This window comes from Sarcophilus harrisii, chromosome 6 (genome assembly GCF_902635505.1).
Source record: "Sarcophilus harrisii chromosome 6, mSarHar1.11, whole genome shotgun sequence".
In the NCBI taxonomy this organism is placed as follows: Eukaryota; Metazoa; Chordata; class Mammalia; order Dasyuromorphia; family Dasyuridae; genus Sarcophilus; species Sarcophilus harrisii.
Genome location: NC_045431.1, coordinates 81,910,920 through 81,937,125, shown reverse-complemented (window position 1 = coordinate 81,937,125; position 26,206 = coordinate 81,910,920). Strand labels below are relative to the sequence as shown.

Sequence of the window (26,206 nt, the reverse complement as noted above, 5' to 3'; positions counted from 1 at the left end):
TGAGATCAAATTTAAACTCTTACTCTTTCTAACTCCTGTCCTAGCTCTCTCTCCACAGTCTTATTTACCATCTAGGGTCATCTCCAGTCATCCTGATCTAAATCTGACCATATATATGGCCATATAGATGGCTCTGGAGGGGAAAGTGGGGCAGGTGAATTTTCTCAGTCCTCCCTCACTTAAATACAATACACTTGCATACAATGACACAGCTGCCCCATGAATAAATAATATATTTAAGTATTATTTATGCATTATATTTACATAATATGTTTATTGAAATAAATACCATTATATCGAATACACATATTACATACATCAATTTATATGTTCTTAAATCTATACATGTAAAAAATTACATTTTCATTAGCAAAATCTATTTCACATAAATGTTTGTGATGATCACATTATTCACTATTAAAATTTGTTTACTAATATTTGCTTAGTAGAAATATTAAATAAATAAATGTGCTGCACTTGATTATAGAAATACATATTGTATCAACATGTTAATTTAATGTAAATAAATTAAATGAGATTTCATCCATGTGGGAAGGACGGGGATGGGGAGCCTGAACTCCAAGGATGGGTCTGCAGCGGCGGGAGACATCCAGCGAGGAGCTCTGGCCCCAAGGCTGGACCAGCGCCGAGCCGGTTCCACACAGCTCGGAGCGCCGCCCCCGCAGCCCATTCCCCGGCCCCAGCTGGAGAGGGAGGAGCTTCCGAAGCGAAAGAGAAAGCAGGCCTGCGGTGCCCGGAGACCGCCCTCCTCCGAACCCATGAAGCCGGCGGGGCTGCAGTGGCTCTGGCTTTTCTGGGGCTGCAGCTGCTCCCTCGGCTCGGCTCCCCCCGGGCTCCCCAGGGGAGCCCTCCCAGGCGCTGCAGCTGCCGCGAACAGCAGCCGCTCCCGCCTCGACTCCCCAGAGCGCAGCGAGAAGCGCTCTGCAGCCTTCCGGGTACCGATCTTCCCCAGCCATCTTCCTCCTCCTCTCTCCTCCTTTTACCACCTCTCCTGCCCACTTCCTTTCTCAGTTTCATTTTGTTTGGGCAGCCGGGGAGGGCAGCAAAGAGAGACAGCGTCTTGTAGGGAGGGATGAGGGGAGGAATGGAGAGGGCAGGGTTCCACAGAGAGGACTGACTCCCCAGCCTGCGCTGAGATTCGTTCCTTGGGAAACAATGTGTCTGTCTCTCTCCTCTCTTCCTCTTTCTCCTTTTTCTTCCTTTCCTTCTCTTCCTTTTCTCCTCTTTCCATCTCTCCTCTTCCTCCTTTCCTTTCTCCTTCTCTTCTTTTGTCTCCTTTCTTCTTTTCTCTTTCCATCTTTCTCCTCTTCCTCCTCCTTTTCCTTCTTTTCCCCTTTCTCTCTCCATCATCTTATGCCTCTCCACTCCCCTCTGTCTCTGTCACCTTCTCTTTCTCTCTCACTCAATCTCTTACCAACTGTCTCTTTCTCAACTTTGGCACCTAGACAGAAAACTCTACTTTTTCTGCTCTCTCTATGTACTTCGCTCTCCCTTTATCTTTCTTCCTCCCTTTCCCCAGGAAAGTATCTTATTTTATATTTTTTTAATGGTTTCAAGGACTCGCAATGGCTTTAGCGATCAGCCACTTAATACCTAATTTGGCAGAAAAGGGAACTGAATCCCAGAACGGTGATGCAATTTGCCCATTGCCACAGGGCTATCACGCCTGTAGCTGGGATTCAAGCCTAGGGCCACCGGCATCAACTTGTTATTCTCTGAAATTATAAAGTGTTCATCAGGGGAATTATAAATATAAAAATAGGAGCCAAAATTGGGCTTTGTGCTAATAGAGATATCCCTCAAGTAGTCTCCAGACTACTAAATTTTTAATGAGAGAAATAGCATGTTTCCCATGACTAAAATTAAAAGTCTTGCCGCTAGCTCTCTTATCTTAGGCAAACATTTCAACTCTCTAGTGTAAATGATCTTAGATTTTAAAGGTATCCAATAACAGCTATTGTTTAGCATTTTCTTTTTTTTGTCAGTCCAACTTCTCCCGGCTACGTTTGGGATTTCCTTGTGCCATTTCCTTCTCCAACTTGTTTTACAGATGAGAAGACCTGAGGCAAGCAGGGTTAGGTGCCTTGCAACTAGTACAAGCCTGAGACCAGATTTAAACTGAGGAAGATGATGAGTCTTCCTGAAGCCAGATCCCCAGGTCTGTGCACTGTGGCACCGCCTAATGCCCTTCGTCTGCGTGAGGAAACCCACAAAAGTGGGAAAGGCTTTACCCAGACTTTAAGCAGCAGAGTCTAAATTTGAACTCGGGGCTTTAACTCTCAAATTACCATAATTTCCATGACATCACTCTAAAGTAGTTGAGTACTGAGATGAATTTCTGCCCTGATATTATGTGAGGTGGTCTATATTCATGCAGGCACTAGGCTTCTTCAGCTTGATCTTGTAGCCCAGAAGAATGGAGGGATGGAGTGAGAGGGACACTTCTGCAGAGTACTTCTAATAATAGTATTGAAATCTAGAGCAAATTTCCTTCTGTTCTTCTATGAACAGATGTTTATACATTATATAGGAGGACTGTGCATGTACATAAGTGGAAAATCTCTTCTGTGAGTCATGTCCCCTTGTCTGATTTCCCAGTTTCTTGGTACAAATCTTACATCTCAAATATTTTTCTCTCATTGATTTTGGGTTTGAAATCAAAATGAATAAGTGCATCACCCTTGATTCAAGGTAATCAGATTTTTAGGTGAAAGTTAGATTTTACAAGAGCCTGGCAGAATAGAATGGAGGTAATTTGCTGCAGATAGACACAAAGAAAAGGGTGATTTTTAAGAGTAAAGAATACCAAGGGGAAGGAACCAGAATATACTTAAGTGTGTTTGACATTTCCTGTAGTAGTCACTTATAATACCACAATCATTTCAAGATTCCTTGTCATCATTTAAATTACTATCAGAATATGAATTATGATTCTGCCATGCATAGTGTAGATTAGGTAATGATCCTCATTGGAATTGTGTTCCATACCATTTTGATAACTTACCAAGATATTCTCATTGAAAATGATTACAACTAATGTTAATTCAGGTCTCAAGAGGGTACTTTTAGTATATGTTATGGGTTATAAGAAGCAAAAAGTTTTCTTCTCTTATCATCCCTTTCCTCCTGCCTACCCCCTAGGAACCTCATTTCCCACTCTCCATCAAGAGGCAGTAAATATTCCAGGGAGGTAGAATCTTGATTTAGCTGCCAAGGAAGAAATTCTTTTTGGAGCTCACTTTTACTATCATCACCCTTTGGAAAAGAATTTTTCATTTAGCTATATGACAACAGAATTAAAAATACATACTTCTTGGAGATTAGGATTCAAAAGTCCTGAAAAGCACTGGATATTTATAATTTAAAATTGTTTCCAAGCATTTATGTATTTAGTACTAATTCTAATAAAATCATAGAGATGAAGATTCAATGGTCAGAAAGACCTGGATTCAAATTCTGCCTCTGAAACATATCCTAGATGTATGATCACAGTCAAGTCATTTAACCTTTTAAAATTTTTGGTACAGAAAAGTCTGTAGTACTATAGCCTGTAGAGGAATCTATCTTTATGGGTTGAGGGAATTGCCACACTGGGAGGTCCACACACTGATGGAGTCACAGGTGTATATACTTAGCAAAATATGCTTATACATGGTAAGGGAAGAGAGTGAATCTGTTGTTTTATTGATATAAAACTCTCTGATGAAGAAATTCTACCTAATTCATCAATCAGATGAGTGCTTTCTCTGCCTCCGTAAGTAATTTCATAGATACATATACATTTATGTGTATGCATGCATGCATTTGTATGTATACATGTATATGTGTGATATAGATATAAAAATATATGCATTATATTTTATACACTACATACAAATATCTGTATATAAAATAGGTTAATGTGATGTATAAAATATAATGCATAAATGTTTTATATCTGCATCACACATGTATGTGTACATTGGTGTGTGTATATATGTGTGTACACACATACATACAAATATATGTATATGTGAAATTACAGTCAGAATGTACTCATTTGATGATTTAGGTGGAGAGAATTCTATTAACCTTTTATATACACATGATATTTGCATGTTTTATCATATTATTCTGTGTTGTGTCATAGCATATACATAAAACATTTTTGGACTGGACTTAGGATCTCATTGACACAGAGACCTGTCTAACTCCCCCAGTTAATCCAAATCATCAAATGCTCTGATTAATAGACATACAGTAGATAGACATAAAAACATTTATATATGATATAAACTATATATGATAAGGATATAATTGAACCAGATGTGCTCACATTTGTATTAATATTGTCACTGAGAAGAGGTTATTATAAGAAATTCAATGCTTTAAAATGACCACGCTCTAGGAAAGACCTTATTTGTGTTATGGACTTCCTTGGCAGTCTGACAAAACCTATGGACCCATTCTTGAAGTAATCTTTTTAAATATTTAAAGGAAATGCTAATTTTAATTAGAGATTAGTGAAAATAAGATATAATTCCCCTCTCTTTCCTCTTCCCCAGTCACTAAGAGAAAGAATCTTACTTTTTAGTGACCAAAGAAACCTAGGTCTTGGTTTTAGAACTAAAAGTAATTAAAGCAGCTCAAAAAATGGAAAGGGTAATTTTTTTAATGTTAATTTTTTAAACAAATATTTATTTTTAATATTCTTTTCCTTTTAAATTTTGAAATCAAATTTCCTCCCTCTCTCCTACCCCTCTTCTCCCCACTAAGACAAGCAATATGATATCGATTATATATGTGAAATCATGAAAAACATTTCCTTATTATTCCATCTTTCCAAAAAAGCATTTCATATATTTCATACTTTTTTAAAAAAAGAAAAATAAAGAAAATTATACTTCAGTTTGTATTCATTCATCTTTCTTTAGAAGTGGATAGCTTTTTCATCATGAGTAGTTTGAAATGGTTTTGTATAATTATGATGTGTTCAGAGTAGCTAAGTCTTTCACAGTTCATCATTTTTACAGCATTGCTAATACTGTGCATAATGATCTCCTAGTTCTTTTCACTTCACTTTGCTTCAGTTTGTATTGGGCTTCCTATGTTTTTTTTCTTTCTGAAACCACCCCCTTCATCATTTTCCATAACACAGTAGAACTCCATCACAATCATATGCCACAACTTGTTTAGCTATTCCCTAGTTGATGAACATGCTTTTATTTCCTATTCTTTGCCACCATAAAAGAGTGCTGAAAATGTGTTTTATACATATAGGTCCATTTCCTTTTATTTAGATTTCTTTGGGATACAGACCCAGTAGGGGTATTTCTGTGTCAAAGGCTATTGCCCCGGCTTCCCCCTTCTGGCCCTCCCCCATCCCAGACCTGGTTCAAATTTATTCTCCAGAATGGTTGGATTAGTTCACTATTCTACTAGTTAGTTCATTAGTGTACCAATTTTTCCCTTCTGCCCTCTAGCAAGTGTCTTTTCTGTTAGGTGTGAGGTAGTATTTCAGGGATAATTTGCATTTTTAATCTGTAGTGATTTAGAATTTGTTTTCATATTACTGTGGATAGCATTGATTTCTTTTTCTGAAAGCTGTTTATTCATATCCTTTGACTATCAATTGGGGAATGGCTCTTATTTTTTTTTTAATTTGATTCAATTCTGTATTCAGTATATATTTGAGAAATGAAGCCATAAAATGTTTTATCTTTTGTCTGTGGTACCTTTTAGCATAATGTAGTTTCCCTTACTATCATTTTTGTCAAAGACTAGGTTGCTATATTTGTTGACTGTTTTATCCCTTGAACCTAATCTATTCCACTGATCAACTAATCTATTCCTTAGCCAATACCAAATAGTTTTGGTAACTGCTGCTCTATAATATAATTTTAGAACTGGTACAGCTAAGCCACCATCATTTGATTTTTTTCATTAATTCCTTGAAATTCTTGACCTTTTGTTTTTCCATATGAACTTTGTTGTTATTTTTCTAGGTCATTAAAATAGTTTTTGGGAGTCTGATTGGTATAGCGTAAATAAATAGATTAGTTTAGGTAATATTGTCATCTTTATTATATTTGCTGCCCTATCCAAGAGCATTTAATATTTTTCAATTGGTTAGATCAGACTTAATTTGTGTAAAAGTGGTCTGTAATTTTGCTCATAAAGTTTCTGATTTTCCCTTGGCAGATAGATTCCTAAATATTTTATATTATCAGTAGTTACTTTAAATGGAATTTCTCTTTGTAACTCTGACTGTTGGATTTTGTTATGATATATAAGAATGCTGATGACTTTGTGGGTTTATTTTATAACCAGCAACTTTGCTAAAGTTGTGGATTATTTCTAATAACTTTTTAGCAGAATCTCTGGGGTTCTCTAAGTATACCATCATGTCATTGGCAAAGAGTGATAATTTGGCTTCCTCATTGCCTATTCTTATTCCTTTAATCTCTTTCTCAGCTCTTATTGCTATAGCTAGCGTTTCTAATACAATATTAAATAGTAATGGTAATAGTGGGCAACCTTGTTTCACTCCAGATCTTATTGGGAATGGTTGCAGTTTGTCTCCATTACATATGATGCTTACTGATGGTTTTAAATAGATGCTGCTGATTATTTTAAGGAAAGTCCATTTATTCCTATACTCTCAAGTGTTTTTAATAGGAATGGATGTTGGATTTTATCAAATGCTTTTCTGCATCTATTGAGATGATCATATGGTTTTGTTAATTTGGTTATTACATGGCCAATTATATTATAGTTTTCCTAATATTGAACCAGCCCTGCATTCCTGTATAAATCCTACTTGATCATAGTGTATTATCTTGGAGATGATTTTCTGTAGTCTTTTGCTAATATCTTATTTAAGATTTTAGCATCAATATTCATTAGGGAGATTGGTCTATAATTTTCTTGCTCTGTTTTCAGCCTACCTGGTTTAGGTATCAGTACCATGTCTGTGTCATAGAAGGAATTTGGTAGGACTCCTTCATTCCCTATTTTATCAAATAATTTATATATAGCATTAGGAGCCAATTGTTCTTTAAATGTTTGGTAAAATTCACATTAAATCCATCTGGCCTGGGGATTTTTCTTAGGGAGTTGTTTAATTGCCTGTTCTATTTCTTTTTCTGAAATGGGACTATTCAACAATTTACTTCCTCCTCTGTTAGTCTGGAAGTCTGTATTTTTGGAGGTAGTCATCCATTTCACTTAGGTTATCAAATTTATTGGCATAAAGTTGACAAAATAACTCTTATTATTTCTCTAATTTCCTCTTCATTGGTGTAAAGTTCTCCCTTTTCATTTTAAGACTACTAATTTCATTTTCCTCCCTCCTTTTTCTAATCAGATTTACCAAAGGCTTATCTATTTTATTGGCTTTTTCATATAACCAACTCTTAGTTTTATTAATTAGTTCAATAGTTTTTTTACTTTCAATATTTTTAATTTCTCCTTTTAATTTTAAATTTCAATTTAGTATTTGATTAGGGGTTTTAATTTGGTCTTTTTAGTTTTTTATTGCAAGCCAATTCATTAATCTTTTCTTTCTCTGTTTTATTCAAGTAAGCCTAAGGATATAAAATTCCCTCTTATTACCACTTTGGCTGCATCCCACAAATTTTGGTATGATGTCTCATCATTGTCATTATCTTGAGTGAAATTATTAATTGTATCTATAATTTGCTGCTTCACCCAATCATTCTTTAAGATGAGATTGTTTAGTTTCAATTACTTTTTGGTCTTTTCCCTAACTTTTTGTTGAATGTAGTTTTATTGCATCATGATCTGAAAGAAGCATTTACTATTTCTGCTTTCTTGCATTTAATTTGAGGTCTTTATGTCCTAATATATGGTCAAGTTTTGAATAGGTTCCATGAACTGCTGAGAAGAAAGTATATTCCCTTCTATCTCCATTCAAGTTTTCTCCAAAGATCCAACATACCTAATTTTTCTAATATTCTATTTACTTCTTTAATTTCTTTCTTATTTGTTTTGTGGTTTGATTTGTCTAATTCTGAGGTGCAAGGTTGAGGATCTCCTACTATTACAGTTTTGTTGTCTATTTCTTCTTGCAACTCTCTTAACTTCTCCTTTAGGAAGTTAGTGCCATACCACTTGGTGCATATATGTTTAATATTGATATTGCTTCGTTGTTTATGCTACCTTTAGCAGGATGTAGTTTCCTTCCTTATCTCTTTTAATTAGATCAATTTTACTTTTGCTTGATCTGAGATAAGGATGGCTACCCTATTTTGACTTCACCTGAAGCATAATAGATTTTGCTCCAGCCTTTTACCTTTACTCTATATGTATCCCCTGCTTTAAATGTGTTTCTTGTAAACAACATATTGTAGGGTTCTGACTTTTGATCCAGTCTGCTATCTGCCTCCTCTTTATGGGGGAGTTCATCCCATTCACATTTACGGTTAGAATTACTAAATCTGTATTTCCTGCCATCCTAATAACCCCAGACTGTGCTTTACTTATTCTTGCCTCCCCAACCCTCTTTCCCCTTTTCAACTTATGTACCCCTCTTGTATCACGATACTTATCCTCTTTATAATCCCTCCCTCCCCCTTTGAGTCTTTCCCCTTCCTTCCCTTATTACTCTTTTCTTTTCCTTTTCCTCTCCCCGTTTTTAATGAGGCGAGAGAATTTTCTCTAAAACAAATGTCAATTATTTTTCTTTGAGCCAACTCTGATGAGAGTAAGATTCACACAATGTTCCTCCCCTCTCTAAATTCCCTCAGATATGATAAGTTTCCTTAGCCTCTTTGTGGGATGTGGTTTCCCTCTTTTTATCCCTCCTTCCACCTTATTCTGCCATCATCCCTTTTCCATATCTACTTCCCTTTTTATGTTATATCAGTACAATCAAATTATACATGTATTCTTTTGTATATCCACAACAAAATACAATTCTCAAGAGTTATTTTTACCTTTTCTGCATCTCTTGAGTTCTATGCTTGGAGATCAAATTTTTGTTTAGTTTTGGTTTTTCTTCAGAAACAAATGGAATTCATTTGTTTCATTAAATTCCATCTTCTTCCCTGGAAGAAAATGCTCAGCTTAGCTGGGTAGTTTATTCTTGGCTGCATCTCAAGTTCTTGTGCCTTTGAATATCATATTCAGGCCCTTCTTTCCTTTAATGTAGAGGCAGCCAGATCTTGGGTGATCCTTATTGTGGCACCTCGGTATTTAAATGTTTTTTTTTTGGCTGCTTGTAAAATTTTTCCTTAATCTGATAGTTTTGAAATTTTGCCACAATATTCCTTGGGGTTTTTATTTTGGGTTTCTTTCAGAAGGTGTTGATGAATTCTTTCAATGCCTATTTTACCTTCTGATTCTATTACATCTGGGCAGTTCTCTTTGATGATTTCTTGTAAAATAGTATCTAGGCTCTTTTTTCATCATAGTTTTCAGAAAGTACAATAATCCTCAGATTATCTCTCCTAGATCTATTTTCCAAGTCTGTCATTTTGCAAGTAGATAATTCATAGTTTTTCCAGTTTGTCATTTTTTTTGTTTTGCTTGACTGATTCTTGCTGTCTCAATGAATCATTAGTTTCTATTTGTTCAGTTCTAATTTTTAAAAATTATTTTCTTCATTAGCTTTTTTACTTCTTTCTGTATATGTCCAATTGGTTTTGAATGTATTGTTTTGGTCTGTGAATTTTTTCCATTTCACTAATTTTTTTTTAGTGAATTTATTTTCTTTTCAAGTTCTGCAGATCCTACTTTCTTGCGAGTTCTTTGCCTTTTCAATTCACAAATCCTACTTTCTAGTGAATTCTTTTTTTCCAATTCACAATTCTTACTTTCCTGAGATTTTTACTTTTTCAATTAGTATTTCAGGAGTTGTTGCTCTCTTGTAAGGCTTCTCTTTCCTTTCCCCATTTATCTTCTAACTCTCTTTTGGACTTTTTAATGGTCTCTTCTAGAGAGCATCATGTAAGGAGGACAGTCTGATGCATTTTGCTTTTGAGGTCTCTTCAGGTTTGCTGACCTGCTCTTTTCTGCATAGAAGCTGTCGATTTCTTTTCATCTTTTTATTCATGTTTTAAAGCCTTTAGGGTAGTCTCCTAGGCAAGGGGTACCAGCTTCCTCTGCAGAGCAGGGAAAGATGTAAACCGATTTCGCTCCAGGTATGGGAGTGCTCTGGTGAGAGTTTCCCTTCCCCAACAGGAAGTGGATTCAGCACTGGCGAGCTATCAAACTGCTTAGTAGGGCTGAGTGGGTTAGCGATTGCCCTGGCTAGAGACTAAGGGTGAAAGTGTCACTGCCCCAGGCGGAGGCCTCTTGTGGGACTCTGAGTGTAGCAGCTGACCCAGACCGCAGACCGCCAGGAACTCTGCCCAGTGTCTCTGCCCAATGCAATTGGCCCTGGAAAGCTCTTGGCCTAGCCGAGGCTCCCCACTGCAGATTGGAGGCTAACCGGCTGCTCCTCCTGCGTGCAGGATCCAACTGCCCAAGGAAAGCCCTACTGCGGTTGGGGCTGCCGCTTGTACTGAGATCTGTGCCTTCACCCTCGGTTTGAGACTCTCCTGGACCTAATTTCTCTCCCGTCTGCTGAATCTCCCCTGGCCCCGGAACCAACCTTTTTGGCAAGACTGCAGATTTTCTTGGCGGTGGTTGTTCTACTTCTTATCTTTACGAATTGTAGCAGTCAAGACTATTTTTGAGGCTTGATATAATATTGATAAAGAGGGTAAGAGAAGAGCTTAGAAAGTCGCGTGTGTCTTCTCCGCCATCTTGGCTCTGCCCCCCCTTACTATCATTTTTAACTAGGTTTATTGTTGCTTTTGCTTTGTCTGAGATCATGATACCTACCTCTGCTTTTTTGGTTCAGTTAAGCCATATTAGCTTCTGATCCCAGACTGCTATTTTGAACCCTTGGTGTGTCTTTCTGTTTCAAGTGTGTCCCTTATAAGCAATCCATTTTCAGATTCTGGTTTCTAATTCATTTTGCTACCTACTTCCATTTTATGGATGAACTCATTCCATTCACATTCAAAGTTATGATTGCTAATTATTACCCCCCACACACTATCCATTTTCTTCTCTTTCTTTTCTCTCTTTATCCTGTTCCTTCACAAAAGTCTATTTTGCTTCCAACCAATGCCTCCCTTAAACTTCTCTCCTATTTATCATCCCCTCTCTTTTCTCTTATCCCCTTTTCCTGCATTTTTCCTGTTGAGTAGTTACATTTTCTATATCAAATCAAGTGTTTATATATAGTCCTTTCCTTTAAACCAATTCCAATGAGAGTGAGGTTCAAGCCTTACCTATCACCACCTCCCATTTTCCCTTCATGGTAAAAGCTTTCTTGCATGTCTCTTTTATGTGAGAAAAATTTCCCTGTTCTTCCTTTCACTTCTGTCTTTTAGTGCATCCCTTTTTCCAATCCCTTCATCTTTTTTTTTTTTTTTGAGATCAGTCCAACATAATCAATTTACATCCGTGTTTCTATCTGTATAAACTCCTTTTAACTGCTCTAATAATGATAATATTCTTAGGAATTGTATAATGTCATCTTTTATGAACATATAAACAGTTTAACTTTATTAAGATCTTTAAAATTATTCTTTCATGTTTATGTTTTTTACTTTTCTTAAGTAATCTTCCTGATTGTCACACTTTTTATTCAGTTCCAGTCCTTTCATCAAGAATGCTTGAAAGTCCTCAGTTTCATTCAATATTCATTTTCCCTCTGAAGAATTATATTCATTTTTGCTAGGTAGATAATTCTTCATTGTAATTCTAGCTCCTATACTTTCAGTAATGTCATATTCCAAGCCCTCCATTCCTTCAGCATGGAAGCCACTAAATCTTGTGTAATCCTGACTGTGGCTCCATAATATTTTAATTGTTTCTTGTTGGGTGCTTGAAGTATTTTTTCTTTGAACTGGAAGCTCTGGAATTTGACTATAATATTCTTTGGAGTTTTCATTTTGGGATCTTTTCCAGGAGGTGATTGGTAAGTTCTTTCCATTTCTATTTTATCCTCTGGATCTAAGATATTGGGGCCTTTTCCTTTGATAATTTCTTGAAGTGATGTGTAGACCCTTTCTTTGATCATGGTTTACATGTAGTCCAATAATTTTTTAAAAATCTTTTCAATGTATTTCCCAAGTTCTTTTTTAAATTAAAGATTTCACATTTTCTTCATTTTTTCATTGTTTTAACTTTCTTTTTTTATATCTCAGAATTAACTTTCATTTGCCCATTCTAATTTTTAAGAAATAATTTTCTTCAGTTAGATTTTTACTGTTTTTCCAACTGACCAATTTTGCTTTTTAAGAAATTTCTTTCTTCAGTGAATGTCTGTGCCCCTTTTATATTAGGCCAATTATGTTTTAAGGTATTATTTTCTTCAACATTTTTGTGCCTCTTTTATCAAGTTGTTAATTCTCTTTACATAATTTTCTAGTATCACCTTCATTTTTTCCCCCAATTTTCCTCTACCATTCTTATCTTTTACTTTTACTCTTCCAAGAATCCTCGTTGGACTTTGGTCCAGATAGCATTTTTCCTTATGGCTTTGCTTATAGCTGTTATCACATTGTTTTCTTCTGAGTTTTCCCTGCCAATGTAGTAGCTTTTTTGGGGGGGGGTTAAATTCTTTTGTTGTTGTTTACTTATTTTTCCAGTCTATTTCTTGATTTTGAGCTTTACGTGATTCTGCCCACCTGGATGTGAGGAAGCAAAGTTCTCAGCTTCAGATTTCTTCAGGCCACTGTTTTCAGAGCTAGTTTTGGGTGTCTGCATGTTTTTGGTGCTTTCAAGGTGGTGTGCTCTGAGAGGACGTAGGCCAGAGTAGGTTCTAGTCTTTACGCAAGAAGGGCCCCTGCTCCCTGAAGCATCAAACACTAGCATTTCTCTCTGCTTTAGTACTGCGACCAGAGACCTTGCTTCCTTTCTGACAGACCCCCCAGTATTCCTCTCTGTTCTGGAATTGTGACCCAGAACTGCATATGGGGAATAGAGTTTCCAATCAGTGCCAGCTCTTCCTAGGGCAAGCAAAGGGTCCCCTAAAATCTCCTTCTGACCAGTTATTGGACCACCTTATTGCCTCTGGGATGAGACCTCTCTAAGCTGCTGCTACCCTTGCTTTTGCTATTTCTGTGTCTGCTTGTGTACTTTCTGGTGGGCTTCCACCCAAAATCAAAGACCTTTTTTAAAAATCTCCTAAGTTTTGTGGGCTGGAAAAATGCCTCACCTTGTCCTTTTGTTGAGTCTGTCTCTCCAAATCTTGATTTGTAAGTTTTTGGTGGAGAATGTTGAAAGAGTTTGGCTGGATTGCTTCTACTCCACCATCTTGGCTTTTTCTTCTCTTAGAACAACATTTGTACAAGCATGATTTATGTCAATATTAATCAATATTAATATGTCATGTCAATATCAATATATTGTGTCAATATCAATAGAACAAAGTGAGTCTGTGTGTTTGATATTCAGGCCATTTGCATAGAGCTTGCATTTTGGCACTTTTAAGCAAGTCCACTCCAGAAGGAACTGCGTAATAATTACAAGTTCTGGTAAGGGATAGAAAAACCATAGCAAGATGAAGTGCAGAAGGACTACAGACCCCAGCCAGGACCTTCTGGGTGTTTTTGAGAGGGATTAGCAGGTGGGAGAATTATTAGTCCCCCAGGAAGGGGGAACGTTGCTGAGCCCAGGATATCAAGATCCCTCCAGATGTCAGAGCCAGAAATTTGTAGTCATAGCTCCATAGACATCAGGAAACAAATTGATAAACCTAAGGCATAAACATAGCAAATTTCTGTTGCTGTTTTTATTTTTAAAATCTCATCTTCCTCTGCCTGCTTCCTTCTTTAAGCCAAGGGCAGAGCAGCTGTGGATTCAGTCACTTAATACATTGCTGCTTTGGAGGTCTCCTGTTCTTAGAAAGGCCTCAGCTCCTAATGGATTTTCTACGCTGCCCTTTTCACCAAATAAATGCTCTCCTTCTCCCTATCTGTTGGTGTCCTCCCTCCAAAATTAGTTTATATTTATTTTACATATTCTCACGTGTACATGTTGTCAATCATAAATAATTACAATGATAATAATAACAGGAGTATGTATATAGTGTTTTAAGCTTTGCAAACTAGTTTATAATTATTGACAACAACCCTGGGGGGAAGTGCTATTAGCATCTCTATCTTACAGGTAAGGAGTGATTTGCTCATAGTTAGGCACTACAAGTTAGTGACCTTAAGCTGGATTATATCTCACATTTATGCAACTCTAGGCCCTTTATTTTATCCATTGCACTATCTAGTGGTGACATCTCCAGGGCTATTTACAGTACCATCTCCATGAGGGTAACCAGTCAAAGCATTTTAAATTCTTAATTTAATATGTAATTAAGTTTATCATACAATTTAGCCTGGTATACAATACTCTAATAACATTATTATGGAATCCAATTACCACATGCAACAAAGATTTTATTCCCCCTGTCACCCTCACTAACTAGCCTCCTTAGTCAGACAGCCCCTAGAAGCATGGAATTCTTTGAACAGTTTGCCTGTGGGCTTTCCCCCTCTCTCTTTGTCTCTCTCTCTCTCTTCCCCCCTTTCTCTTTTTCTTCTCCCCCTTTCTCCCTTTCTGTCATTCTCTGTTTCTTCCTGTCTCTCTCCCTCTGTCTCTTCATCTATCTCTCTTTCCCTGTCTCTGTCTGTCTCTCTTTGTCTCCCTCTCTCTCTCTCTGTTTTTGACTCTGTCTCTATTTCTCTGCAAAGTGTAAAGAATACCACCAGTTAGAATTCCCTTTTTCAAAAAAAGACAAGAAGCACTTTTTTTTTTGGCAGGGAGCTTCATTTCTCACCAAAACACTGATCTGATAGCCAGGTCTTTGGTAGGGATCAGGACACACCTGAGAAAGGGAAGGATCAATAATTAAAAAAAAAATCTATTGTAAAAAGCAAATCCAAAATAATATGATTTGAAATATACTGACATATTTCATGGAACCTTTCTAATATAATGCTATTCTGTTTCAAAGCACAGTAAATAGAAATTTTGACTCATTGTCTGGTCTATGGCACCATAGAAAGAGAACCAACTCTGGAATTCTAAGAAAACTTGGTTGTTTTCCTCATAGACAAAATGGGTGGGGATGGAAGATGAGACTGGACTTGATGAGTCCAGACTGGATCTGATGAGTCTTTCAGTTTTTCATGGTACCACCCTGCAGATTACTGACAGAAACCATGAATCTTATTTTTCCTCACTATCAAGCCATGTTCAATAGCTGCTATTCAGAGTGAGATTTTAAGTTTTTAAGATTTTGAATTTACACTCCTGGATATGCAATATCGTCAATTAATGAAGCAACAATAAATGTCAAAAAAAGTGCTATTGAATATCATTTAGAAATGAGCAGAACCAAGAGAACATTGAACACAATAACAATAAGATTATGTGATGATCAACTGTGATGGACGTGGCTCTTCTCAACAATTCAGTGATTCAAAACAATTCCAATAGATTTGGGATGAAAAATGCCATCCACATCCAGAGGGAGAACTGAATGTGGATCACAGCACAGTACTTTCACCCTTTTTTTTACACTTTTCTTTCTCAAGGTTTTTTTTTTTCATTTTTGGTCTGATTTTTCTTGCACAACATGACAAATATGGAAATATGTTTAAAAAGGATTGCACAGATTTAATTTGCATCAGATTGCTTGTCTTGAGAGGGCAGAGGTGAGAGGAGAAAAATTGGAACACAATTTAAATTTTTTTTTACATTACATTACACAATGTAAAGTCTTACAAAAATGAATGCTGAAAACTATCTTTACATGTATTTGGAAAAGTAAAATACTACTGAGGGGGGAAGAAAATCACTTAAAGTAGGAGGAAGAAATTATAAAAACAGCCACTCTGACACTATTTCAGCTTCTCATTCTTTGTTAACAAAAGCCTGAGGCTGAGGATGCTTCAGTCAGCTTGGCTGACTTTATTTCTCTTTGCATCTTCCTTTCTTTCGCATTTTTCATTTCCCTCTATGCATACCTTCAAGTCTTTTTCCTCACTATTCACAGGTGTCATCCAGTGGCACCTGAATATGATAACAAGGTGAGGATTTGGAATAATACAGAAGACAAAAGGGAATAAGGGAATGACAAAAATTGTCTATTCCAAAATCATGCCAGGAATCCAATAAGCACTGATAGGTGATAGAGGAGTAGAGAGGGAAAAAGGGAATAAAAAATAGGAGGCATTTTTATCTGTTAGGTTTGTCTGTTACTGAATAAGTTCAATTAACCCCAAGAGTCCTCCACAAAGGACTTACTGCATAAGCCAAAACATACTAATTTCTTACCCTTATAAAGTGTTATTTTTATATCTTTTTTAAAACAGCCATTAAAAGGGAGTTGAAAGAATACAAAGCTCTCTTGGGAGCAGTTCCTTCTTTATTCAAATTAAGAATTCAGCTTCCTAAAAATCCTCAAAGGATATGAGCATCAGAGAACCAACTATCCACTTCTGTTATGAGCATTTTACTTTTCTAGAAATAACTTCCCTGAAAACCCTTCTAACAATAACTATTTTTATATAATGCTTTATAAGTTTATAAAGTACTTTGTATTTGTTATCTTTTTAGAGTCTTATAACAATCCAGTGAATTAGATTTAGGTATTGTCCTTTCTTTACAGATAAGGATACTGAAGCTTAAAAGCAATTAAATTACTTTACTATGGACATATAGCAAGTAAAATATCAGAGGTGACATTTGAACCTGGGTCTTCTTAGTTCCAAATCTAGGACTCTATCTACAAATCCCATTATTATTTCATAATGTTTTTCCCTTTCTAAAAGAATTTTGGACTAGAAGGAATTTTAAAGGTCATTATTAAGTCTAGGCTTTACATGTTCACAAATCACTTTAATAACTTTCTTTACAAGCAACCTGTGATTCAAGAGCTTTAGTGATGGAAAACTGAAGCAATCTACGCCACCTGAGATCACTGTAATTGTTAGGAAGTTTTCCTTACATATAACTAGAATCTGAGTCTCTGCAAGTTTCATGCCTTGGTTCTGCCAAAATTATACTTTAGAACTCCACAGAGAAAATCAAATTCTTCCTCTTGGTAGCCCTCAGGAACATTGGATTTGAACCTGGAGGGGAATACAGATTTGTCTAGTCCAAACTTCTGATTTTACAAATGAAAAAGTTGAGGAACAGAAAGGTTAAATGATTTGCCCCACTTAGGGTAAATTGCAGCTGTAGGATTCAAAACCAGGTTCTCAAAGTACAAATCTAGTACTTTGAGGTATTATGCAGGAATTCTTTCCCCAAATATAATACTGCAGAATTTCAGAGTTGATGGGACCTTAGTAGTGATTTAGATTAAATCATACCTGAAAAAGAATACTTATAAAAAAAAAAAATATATATATATATATATATATATATATATATATATGTCAATTATGTGGCCTTTTTTGAAGACTTAGTGAAGGTAAGCCTATTTTATCTTTTTTAATAATAACTTTTTATTTTCAAAATATATGCAAAAATAGTTTTCAACATTCATCCTTGCAAAACCTTGTGTTCTAAATTTTTCTCCCTCCCTTCCCCCCATCTTCCCCTAGATGTCAAGTTATCCAATATTAAACATGTGCAATTGTTAAACATGCAATTCTATTATACATTTTTCCACATTTACCATGTTGCACAAGAAAAATCAGATCAAAAGGGAAAAAATGAGAAAGAAAAAAAAAACAAGCAAACAACAAAAATGGTGAAAATACTATGTTGTGATCCACATTCAGTCGCCATAATCCTCTCTCTGGGTGCAATTGTTTCTCTCCATCACAAATCAGCCTGAATCACCTCATTGTTGAAAAGATCCACATCCATCAGAAATGATCATAACATACTCTTGTTGTTACTGTGGGCAATGAATGTTCTCTTGATTCTATTCACATCACTTAGCATTAGTTCATGTAAGTCTCTCCAAGCCTTTCTGAAATCATCCTGCTAATCATTTCTCATAGAACAATAATATTCCTTAACACTCATATTCAGCCATTCTCCAACTGATGGGCATCCACTCAGTTTCCAGTTCCCTGCCACTACAGAAAGAGTTACTATGCACATTTTTGCACATATGGGTTCTTTCCCTTTTTTTGTTCTCTTTGGGATACAGACCCCATAAAGACAGTGATGGATCAAAGGGATGCATAGTTTGATAGCCCTTTGAAACCCATTTATCTTGCAACAGCCCATTCTACTCTTAGATAGTCCTAATTATAAGAGAGTTTTCCCCTACATCAAACTAAAATTTAACTCTTTCCAATTTCTATCCTTCATTCCTAGTTTTTCCCACTGGAGCCAAGTTAAACAAGTTTAATCTTACCATTCTAGGAGGCAGTCCTTCTAATGAATGAAGCAACTAATATCTTTAATGAATCTTCTCTTTTCTAAGAATCTAATTTTCTTACAATGTAATCACATTTCATTACATTCATGTATAGCTTAGCCATTGTCCAGCCATTAGATATATTTTGTTTCTCGTGTTTTGCTGTTACTATGAATGTTTTCATATATAGCAGTCATTGCTGACATTAACTTTATTGGGATATAAACACAGAAATGTGATCTCTTGGTTAAAGAATATAAAGACTTAGAGACGTTCTTTGAAAAATCTCACTCCTTTTTCTTTTCATTTTAGGCCAAGTCACAGGTTACAAATCCTTACCAGTACTGAAATTGGGAATTTTTTTTAGCATTTTTTCCAAATTGGTGGTTATAAAATGACACTTCACAATTATTTTACTTTTTATTTCTTTAATTATTGGTGATTATGAATAATTGTGAGAAGATTATTGGTAGTTTCTATTTCCTCTTGCAAAATGTTTCATTTCTTTTACCCATTTGTCTACTGAGAAAACTATTTTCATCATATAAATTAGTGTCAATTCTCTCACCTAGACTCATGCAACATCCTCTTCTCACTGGGAATCTGGGCTTCCAGTTATTTCTCTTTCCAATTTATCATCTATGCAACATCAAAATGATTTTCTACCCTTTCCCCAAACTTTCCAATGTGATAGAAAAAGAAGTAGAAATAGTGGTATTGGTATTGCTGTACTGAATATGTCTGGGAAATCACCCAACCCCTATAATTTGTGAAACAATTTCATAAAGTTGATTTGTCAGATACATTTCATGCTTTCTTAATAAGGTTATCTCAAACTTCTCCAACATTAGATAGCTTCTACCTAGCCAACAGGAAGTATAACCAGAGTATGCAAAACATCCAGGATTGAGGAGGAAGCAAAACAGACATATAGATCATTCCCTTGGCTGCTTTCACAAAAGTCACCATCCTTACAAAGGTGTATAGAAACACACTTAACTTTAGGAAAACATGTGAATTTTGATATTCTGTTAATGTAACCAACTCATTTTACAAAGTGGGATAGGTGGGTGAGGAGTAGTAAGAATAAGGAATATTTCAGTCTCTTTACAGAAACAACAAATACTGTTCCAAAATAATGGCCAGTTTACCAGTAAGGTAAATTCTCCTTCCTCTTTCTGCCTTCCACTCTATGCCTTGATCCATATATCCATAAAGGCAATGAACCTTAGCTCAGGTGTGACAAAGTTTCTCTGATGTCCTTGACCATGGTCCTAAAAACAGAACTCGCTAATTTTTATTGTTTTTGTCCATTACAACTTGAAACTCCATATAGATAAAATCATTTACACATATGGGAGTTTTACACTTCATTGTATAATTACATCATCACACAGAATAGCCTGGTCTTCAAAATTGGATACAAGATAATTCTTTTTGAAACACAGATGACTGAAATCTGAGGAGAAATATAAACTGTAATGACTACCAGTAATAATTGACTCTAAGAGCTATGAAATAGGATTGGACCATTATCTTTAGTAATCATATCTATTTGTGAAGATGAAAATTATGACATAATACAGACTAGTCTTTGCACCATAAAGACCTGGCTTTAGGCCCTATTTTTGTTTGTGTCCCCAAACAATTCTCAAAGACTAGTTGCAGACTGCATTGGCAGAAGTAGACCCCACAATAGGAGTTCTCCACATTATAGCAAGCAAACTAGAAAAATAAACTATATCCTTGAAAAGAGACCCTTATGTGTGAATCAGTTAGCTGGTTCAAAGGATAGAATGTGGAACTTCACTACAAAGGCCTACATTCAAACCCTGCCTCAGACACTCAGGAGTGATATGACCCTGGACAATTCACTTAATGAGGAACTTCCTCATCTATAAAATTAGGGTAATGACAATAACACTCTTATAAGATCAAGTACTTTGCAAACTTTAAAACCTATGTAAATATTAGCTAATGTTGTTGCCACTACATCCTTCCAAAAGACAAAACCTCCTTGAATTTTTTAATAAATATTTAAATAATATATTTTCATTTCCTTCCCCTTTCCCCCTCTTTTTTCTTAAGTTTACTATAAAGCAGGTTACAAAAATGGCAATAAATTAATAGCAACACCCAATGAAATTCCTATCCTCTATGTCAAAAATAAACTTTTCCAAAGCAATAGCTGCTCTCCAGACTTAGATGAGCCCATTCTTTAGAAACCCCTAAAGGGATTACAGACTCACATATTTGGGAGTTGTGGGCAGGATGCCAATGTTTGGACAACATCAGAAAGTCTTGGAGATCTTTCAGAAAGCACTCTGTCCCAAGCTTAAACCCAAGGTGAAGGTAATGGTAGAGGACAAGCACATATATGTGAAGTAATAACCAGCACCAGCAAGTTGTCTTGCTATATGGAGGATGACTGTAGCCTCTGCTCTGAACAGGTCATCTGTCTCCTTGGCCATACCTGCCTAAATTTTTTAAAAAGTATTGCTCGACATTCGAAATTATGCTCAAAGAGCTACCAAACTGTCTATACCCTTTGATCCTGCAGTGTCGTTATAGTAAAGAGATCATTAAAAAAAAGAAATTTGCAAAAATGTTTGCAGCAGCCATTTTTGTAGTGGCAGGGAACTGGAAACTGAGTGGATGCCCATCAATTGGAGAATGGCTTAATAAATTGTGGTATATGAATGTTATAGAATATTATTGTTCTGTAAGGAACAATCAGCAGGATGACTTTAGAGAGACCTGGAGAGACTTTTATGAACTGATGCTAAAGTGGCAGAACCAGGAGAACATTGTATATGGCAACAGGAAGATTATACAAAGATCAATTCTGATGCATATGGCTCTTTTCAACAGCAAGGTGATTCAGGCCGGTTCCAATGGTCTCGTGATGAAGAGAGCCATCTGCACCCAGAGAGAGACTGTGGGGATTCAGTGTGGATCATGAGATAGTATTTTCACTTTTTCTTTTTGTTTGCTTGCACTTTGTTTTCTCTTTTGTTTTTTTTTTCTTTTTGATCTGATTTTTCTTGTGCAGCATGATGATTGTGGAACTATGTATAGAAGAATTGCACATGTTTAACATATTGGATTACTTGCTACCTAAGGGAGGGAGGGGGTAGAGGAAAGGGAAGGAAAAAAAAAATTGGAACACAAGGTTTTGCAAAGGTGAATGTTGAAAATTATCTATGCATATATTTTGAAAAAAAATGCTTTAATAAAAAATAAAATCCAAAAAAGTAATATGAAATATCACAGGAATTACCTTTTTAAAAAAAGCTATTGTTCCAGCGTTTAGTATTTCAAAATCTAACCATTCTTCATTCCTGTCCCCTTGGCTAGCTCTCCTAAATTGCAAGGTGAGTTGCATATTTATATGTCTTTGTCATCTACCTAAAAGGATGTCAAGCTCCTAAAGGACATGACTGTTTTATCTGCTTAGATTACACATGGATCTCAATAACTTTTTAGCTGCTTAGTTAGAATTCTGTACAAGACTTCAGAGCTTAATCAAATAATCTTCACTTAAATTAGTAGAAACCCAGTGTATGCAGTGGCTAAGTTGTGCAATGGAAAGAACACCAGACTGCAACAAGAAAGACCTGAGTTCAGAACTGGTCACAGACACTTAGTAGTTGTGGGACTCTGGGCAAGTCACTGAATGCTGTTTGCCTCACTTTCCTCATCAATAAAATGAGCTAGAGAAGAAAATGACAAATTATTCCAGTATCTCTGCCAAGAAAACCCCAAAGTGGTCACAACAATTTGTACAGACTGAAAAGACTGAACATCAGTGTATGCAAATGGGTAATCTGGCTAGGGTCCAGTCTAGCTTGTGTTATAAAATAGTTTAAACAAGTCTTATTAAAGTAGTTTAAAATCACATTGATATTTTTAACTTGTTGCTACTCTTTAGCTGTGGGAGAAGTTCAGAGGAGGAATGGATTTTGGAACTCATTTTTTTTTTTTAAATGCATGTTGAAAAGAAAAAGTTTAGCTTCTCTAGTGAATGCTTTTTTATGAACACGTGGTAGGATGATCCATTGCAAGAACCCAGGATTTAGAGCCAGAGGACCTGGTTTCAAATCTTATCTCTATCACTTACTACTTCTATTCACTTGGGACATATCACTGAATTCATGTGGGTCTCAGTTTCTTCATCTGTAAAATGCAGCAATGGACTCAATGATTTCCAAAGTCCCTCCCAATTCTAAATCTGATCTTAAAGCTTCTGCTCAGCTCAAATGGGATTATTTTGAATTAAATTAACAGAGTCTATACTTAATGATATTTTTCTTTTCCAGAGAGAGATATCCCAATACACTTTCCCTCCTTGTTTTTCTTGGTTCTCTTGGTATAAATTTTTCATGGTTTTTCAGGTTAAAAGTCTCAAATTTATATTTAACATTTACTGGTCATCCTGCCATCTGGGAGAGGGATGGGGGGAAAGAGGGGAAAAATTGGAACAAAAGGTTTGGCAATTGCCAATGCTGTAAAATTACCCATACATATAACTTGTAAATAAAAGGCTATTAAAATAATAAATAATAAAAAAGTCTCAGGTTTACCAATGAAGGTCAATTGACACTAATTAATGTATATAACTATACTTGTTACCCCAGAATATTTTCCTAATTATTTGTAAAGTCTTAGTATTTCCTCTATGATCAAAGTGATAATTTATGTCTGAACTCACAAGAAGATTTTATGTACAAAAATGAGCTAAAGAAAGTTATGAAAAGCCTTTGAAAGTTCTATAAGGCACAAATTAAAGGATTTTAGTAGGCAAACTGAGTTGTTTGAAGATACAATCAGAAAAGGAAGGGCTGAATTTATTTTTAAAATTCTATTTTAATCTTTGGTTTTTGTTAATTCCTTTTTTTTTCTCATCTCTGACATCTAGGAAAGTCTTAAAAGACATCGCTACTTGAATTCATTTTCATCCAGGGCCAATACTTCTGCCATCTATGGAATAAATCAGTTTTCTCATTTGTTTCCTGAAGAATTTAGAGGTATTGTCTAATAGTATTATTTACTTCTTAATTGTCCGGATCCTCTCATGGGAAAGCTATGGGGCCAGCCTCATGTCCTGATTCTTGGACAAGGATAAAGAAGGGGGACTCAGGAGGGTCGTCAAACAGGAGTCCATTTATTCAACATTATATCAGTGCTTCTATACCTAAGGTTTATGTGATCAGTTACAAATGCCAAGTGTTCAGTTAGATCACTACATCTGTATTCTAACAGTAGTTAATACATCATACATAAAGGTATTTAGATAACAGATAAGGATGTCTGGCAGATATCTTCCAGACACATTTCTTAGAAGTCAGTAATCATATCCTCCTCCAAGGCCCTGATACCAAGAATCACCAAGGTCAGACACATCCCTGACTTCTCAGGAGACATTCCACCTGCGGGGGGGAGAGGGGCAGAGGATGGAGAAGCTGAGCCAGCGTGTAAGCAGAATTCTCCAAGGACAAAAGGATTTTAAACCTTGCCAGGAATCCCTCTACTGTCTGTGGCCCTTAACACTTAATTATGATGAATTTTTATGTCTTTGAATTATTTCAGTCTCAGGTTTATAAAGTGAAATTAGGTGGAAGATTTCTATTATCTTTTTGTTCAATTCAAAAAGCTTTTCATAAGGACCTTTTATGTGCTAGACACTATGCTAAGCTTTGGGGATAAAACAAAACAAAAAATAAATAATACCTGACCTCAAGGAGTTTATATTCTACCAGGAAGGAGAGTGGTAGAATTATCATTGTCATTTTTACATTACTATCTTGGATAAGTATAGTTCTAACTTCTAGATCAGAGGTGCTTAATTTTTATATGTGTGTCAGAAATTCTTTTGGCAGTCTGGAGAAGTCTGTCAACACATTTTCAAAATAATATGTTACCTAAATTCATAATTAAATAAAATTCTAGATTTCGGTCGAGATTACTGAAATCAAAGTACTGCATTTTGCATTTTGTTTTCTCTTGTTTTTTTTTCTTTTTGATCTGATTTTTCTTGTGCAGCATGATGATTGTGGAACTATGTATAGAAGAATTGCACATGTTTAACATATTCAAGTTTTTTCTATTCAAGTTCATAGACTCTTTGAAATCCAGTACCCCTGCTCTAAATTTCCTTTATTTTATTTTATTTTTCTTGAGTTTTTAAATTTGGTCTATGTTTTCTTTTACAACATACATGAGCTATACCAAATTGCTTGCCCTCTCAGTAAGGAGAGTAGAGGGGGGAAGAGACTTTGCAACTCAAAATTTTAAAAAAGCAAATGTTGAAAATTGTTTTTACAAGTAAATGGAGAAAAATAAAATACTAAAAAATATTTTTTTAAAAAGAACTTGAAAGTTTGAGTATCATGGTAGAAAGAATATTGGGTAGCAAGTGAGGCAACCCATGTTCTCATTCTGACACTGCCACTAGCTGGTTTTATGGCTTACATTCCTTTTCACCTTTATCTTATTATTATTATTCTCTTTGTCTATGTGACACTTTTATTTCACTGAGCCTCAGGTCCTTATCTATAAAATAAGAGAGTTTGATTAGATTATCTCTATGAAAGCAAGCTTATAGTACTTATACATAGCTGTATGTGTGAATTTTTTACTTTCTTACTAATGATAAGTATAACAAAGCCTTGGATGTGTTTTTAAAAAAGTGCTAGGGCCTCAAGAGTCCTTGTTGGTTCATGATGAGTTTGAAGTCCAATAAAATTATCCAGCTTTTTCACATAATTTGGTATCAAGCTATATTTAGTAAAGAATTTTATATAATTAAATAACCATTTTATCTTTAAGTCACCCAGGAAGTATTTGTAATGTTACATTTTTACTTTTAAAGTTGCCAGATATATTTGTTTTGACACAACATTTTCCAACAAACAGCCAATGAGGGTCTCTAACAAAGCACATTCCCCCTTCCCCAAAATTTTAGTTAATTGATTCATAAAAGAATACAGCCTTTGATTTTTAAAAGCATAACATTGATCATTATATATGATTGGGATGCTGTAGCTTTTCAAAATTGAGAAGCTTTACATTCTGCAATAAACATTCTGTTAGTACTGTTTTCCTAATGTGTTACTTCATAGATAATAGTATTACTTTCTCAGAATTCTTCGGATGCATTATTCCTTACAGTGAAAGAATATTCCATTACATTTGTCCACCATATTTTGTTCATAGCTAGTTTGTATGTTTTATTTCCAGCTTTTTTATCACAAGTAGTGCTACTGATGTGTGTACATACAGAGAAACAGAGAAATACACACACAAGCATATCCATGAATATCATGTGTTTGTGTATCTTTTGCTGTGCTCAAACCATCTTTTATAGAATTTAATAAAGAAGAGTTTTAGAACAATTAATGAGAAAGCTAATGTCTCAGTAGGTGGAGAAATCCCAAGTAAATCGAACAGGAAAAGTAATATTTATATTAACTCCATTTGATTTTGGGCATTCAACTAACTATTTGATTTTTAAAATTCAATTTTCAGTTCTGAACTATCTTCCCTCCTTTTTTCTTATCCTCCACTTATTGAGAAGGCAAGGAAAATGAAACCTTCACAAATATATTTTTCATAGTCATACAAAACAAATTATTGCATTAGCTGTGTCCAAAATCAAGAAGGGAAAAGAAACAGAAGATCGATCTATAAAACCTCAGTTTGTGGATAGTATGTTTCATCATGTGCCTTTGGAATCATGGTTGCTCATTGTGTTGATCAGAGTTACTAAGTCTTTTAAAGTTGATTATAATATTGCTGTTTCTGTATAAG

General features: G+C 35.5%; 1 protein-coding gene across 1 annotated transcript in view; it reads left to right on the top strand.

Annotated features, from left to right (window-relative positions):
• The first annotated feature begins 548 nt into the window (after positions 1-548).
• The window catches only part of CTSO (cathepsin O), a 57,552-nt gene continuing 31,894 nt past the window's right edge, over positions 549-26,206 (top strand). Inside the window, exons 1-2 of the mRNA XM_003773114.4 lie at positions 549-956; positions 23,316-23,424. Coding sequence (XP_003773162.4) covers positions 564-956; positions 23,316-23,424 — 502 coding nt within the window. The 5' untranslated portion in view covers positions 549-563. The remainder of the gene's footprint in view (positions 957-23,315; positions 23,425-26,206) is intronic.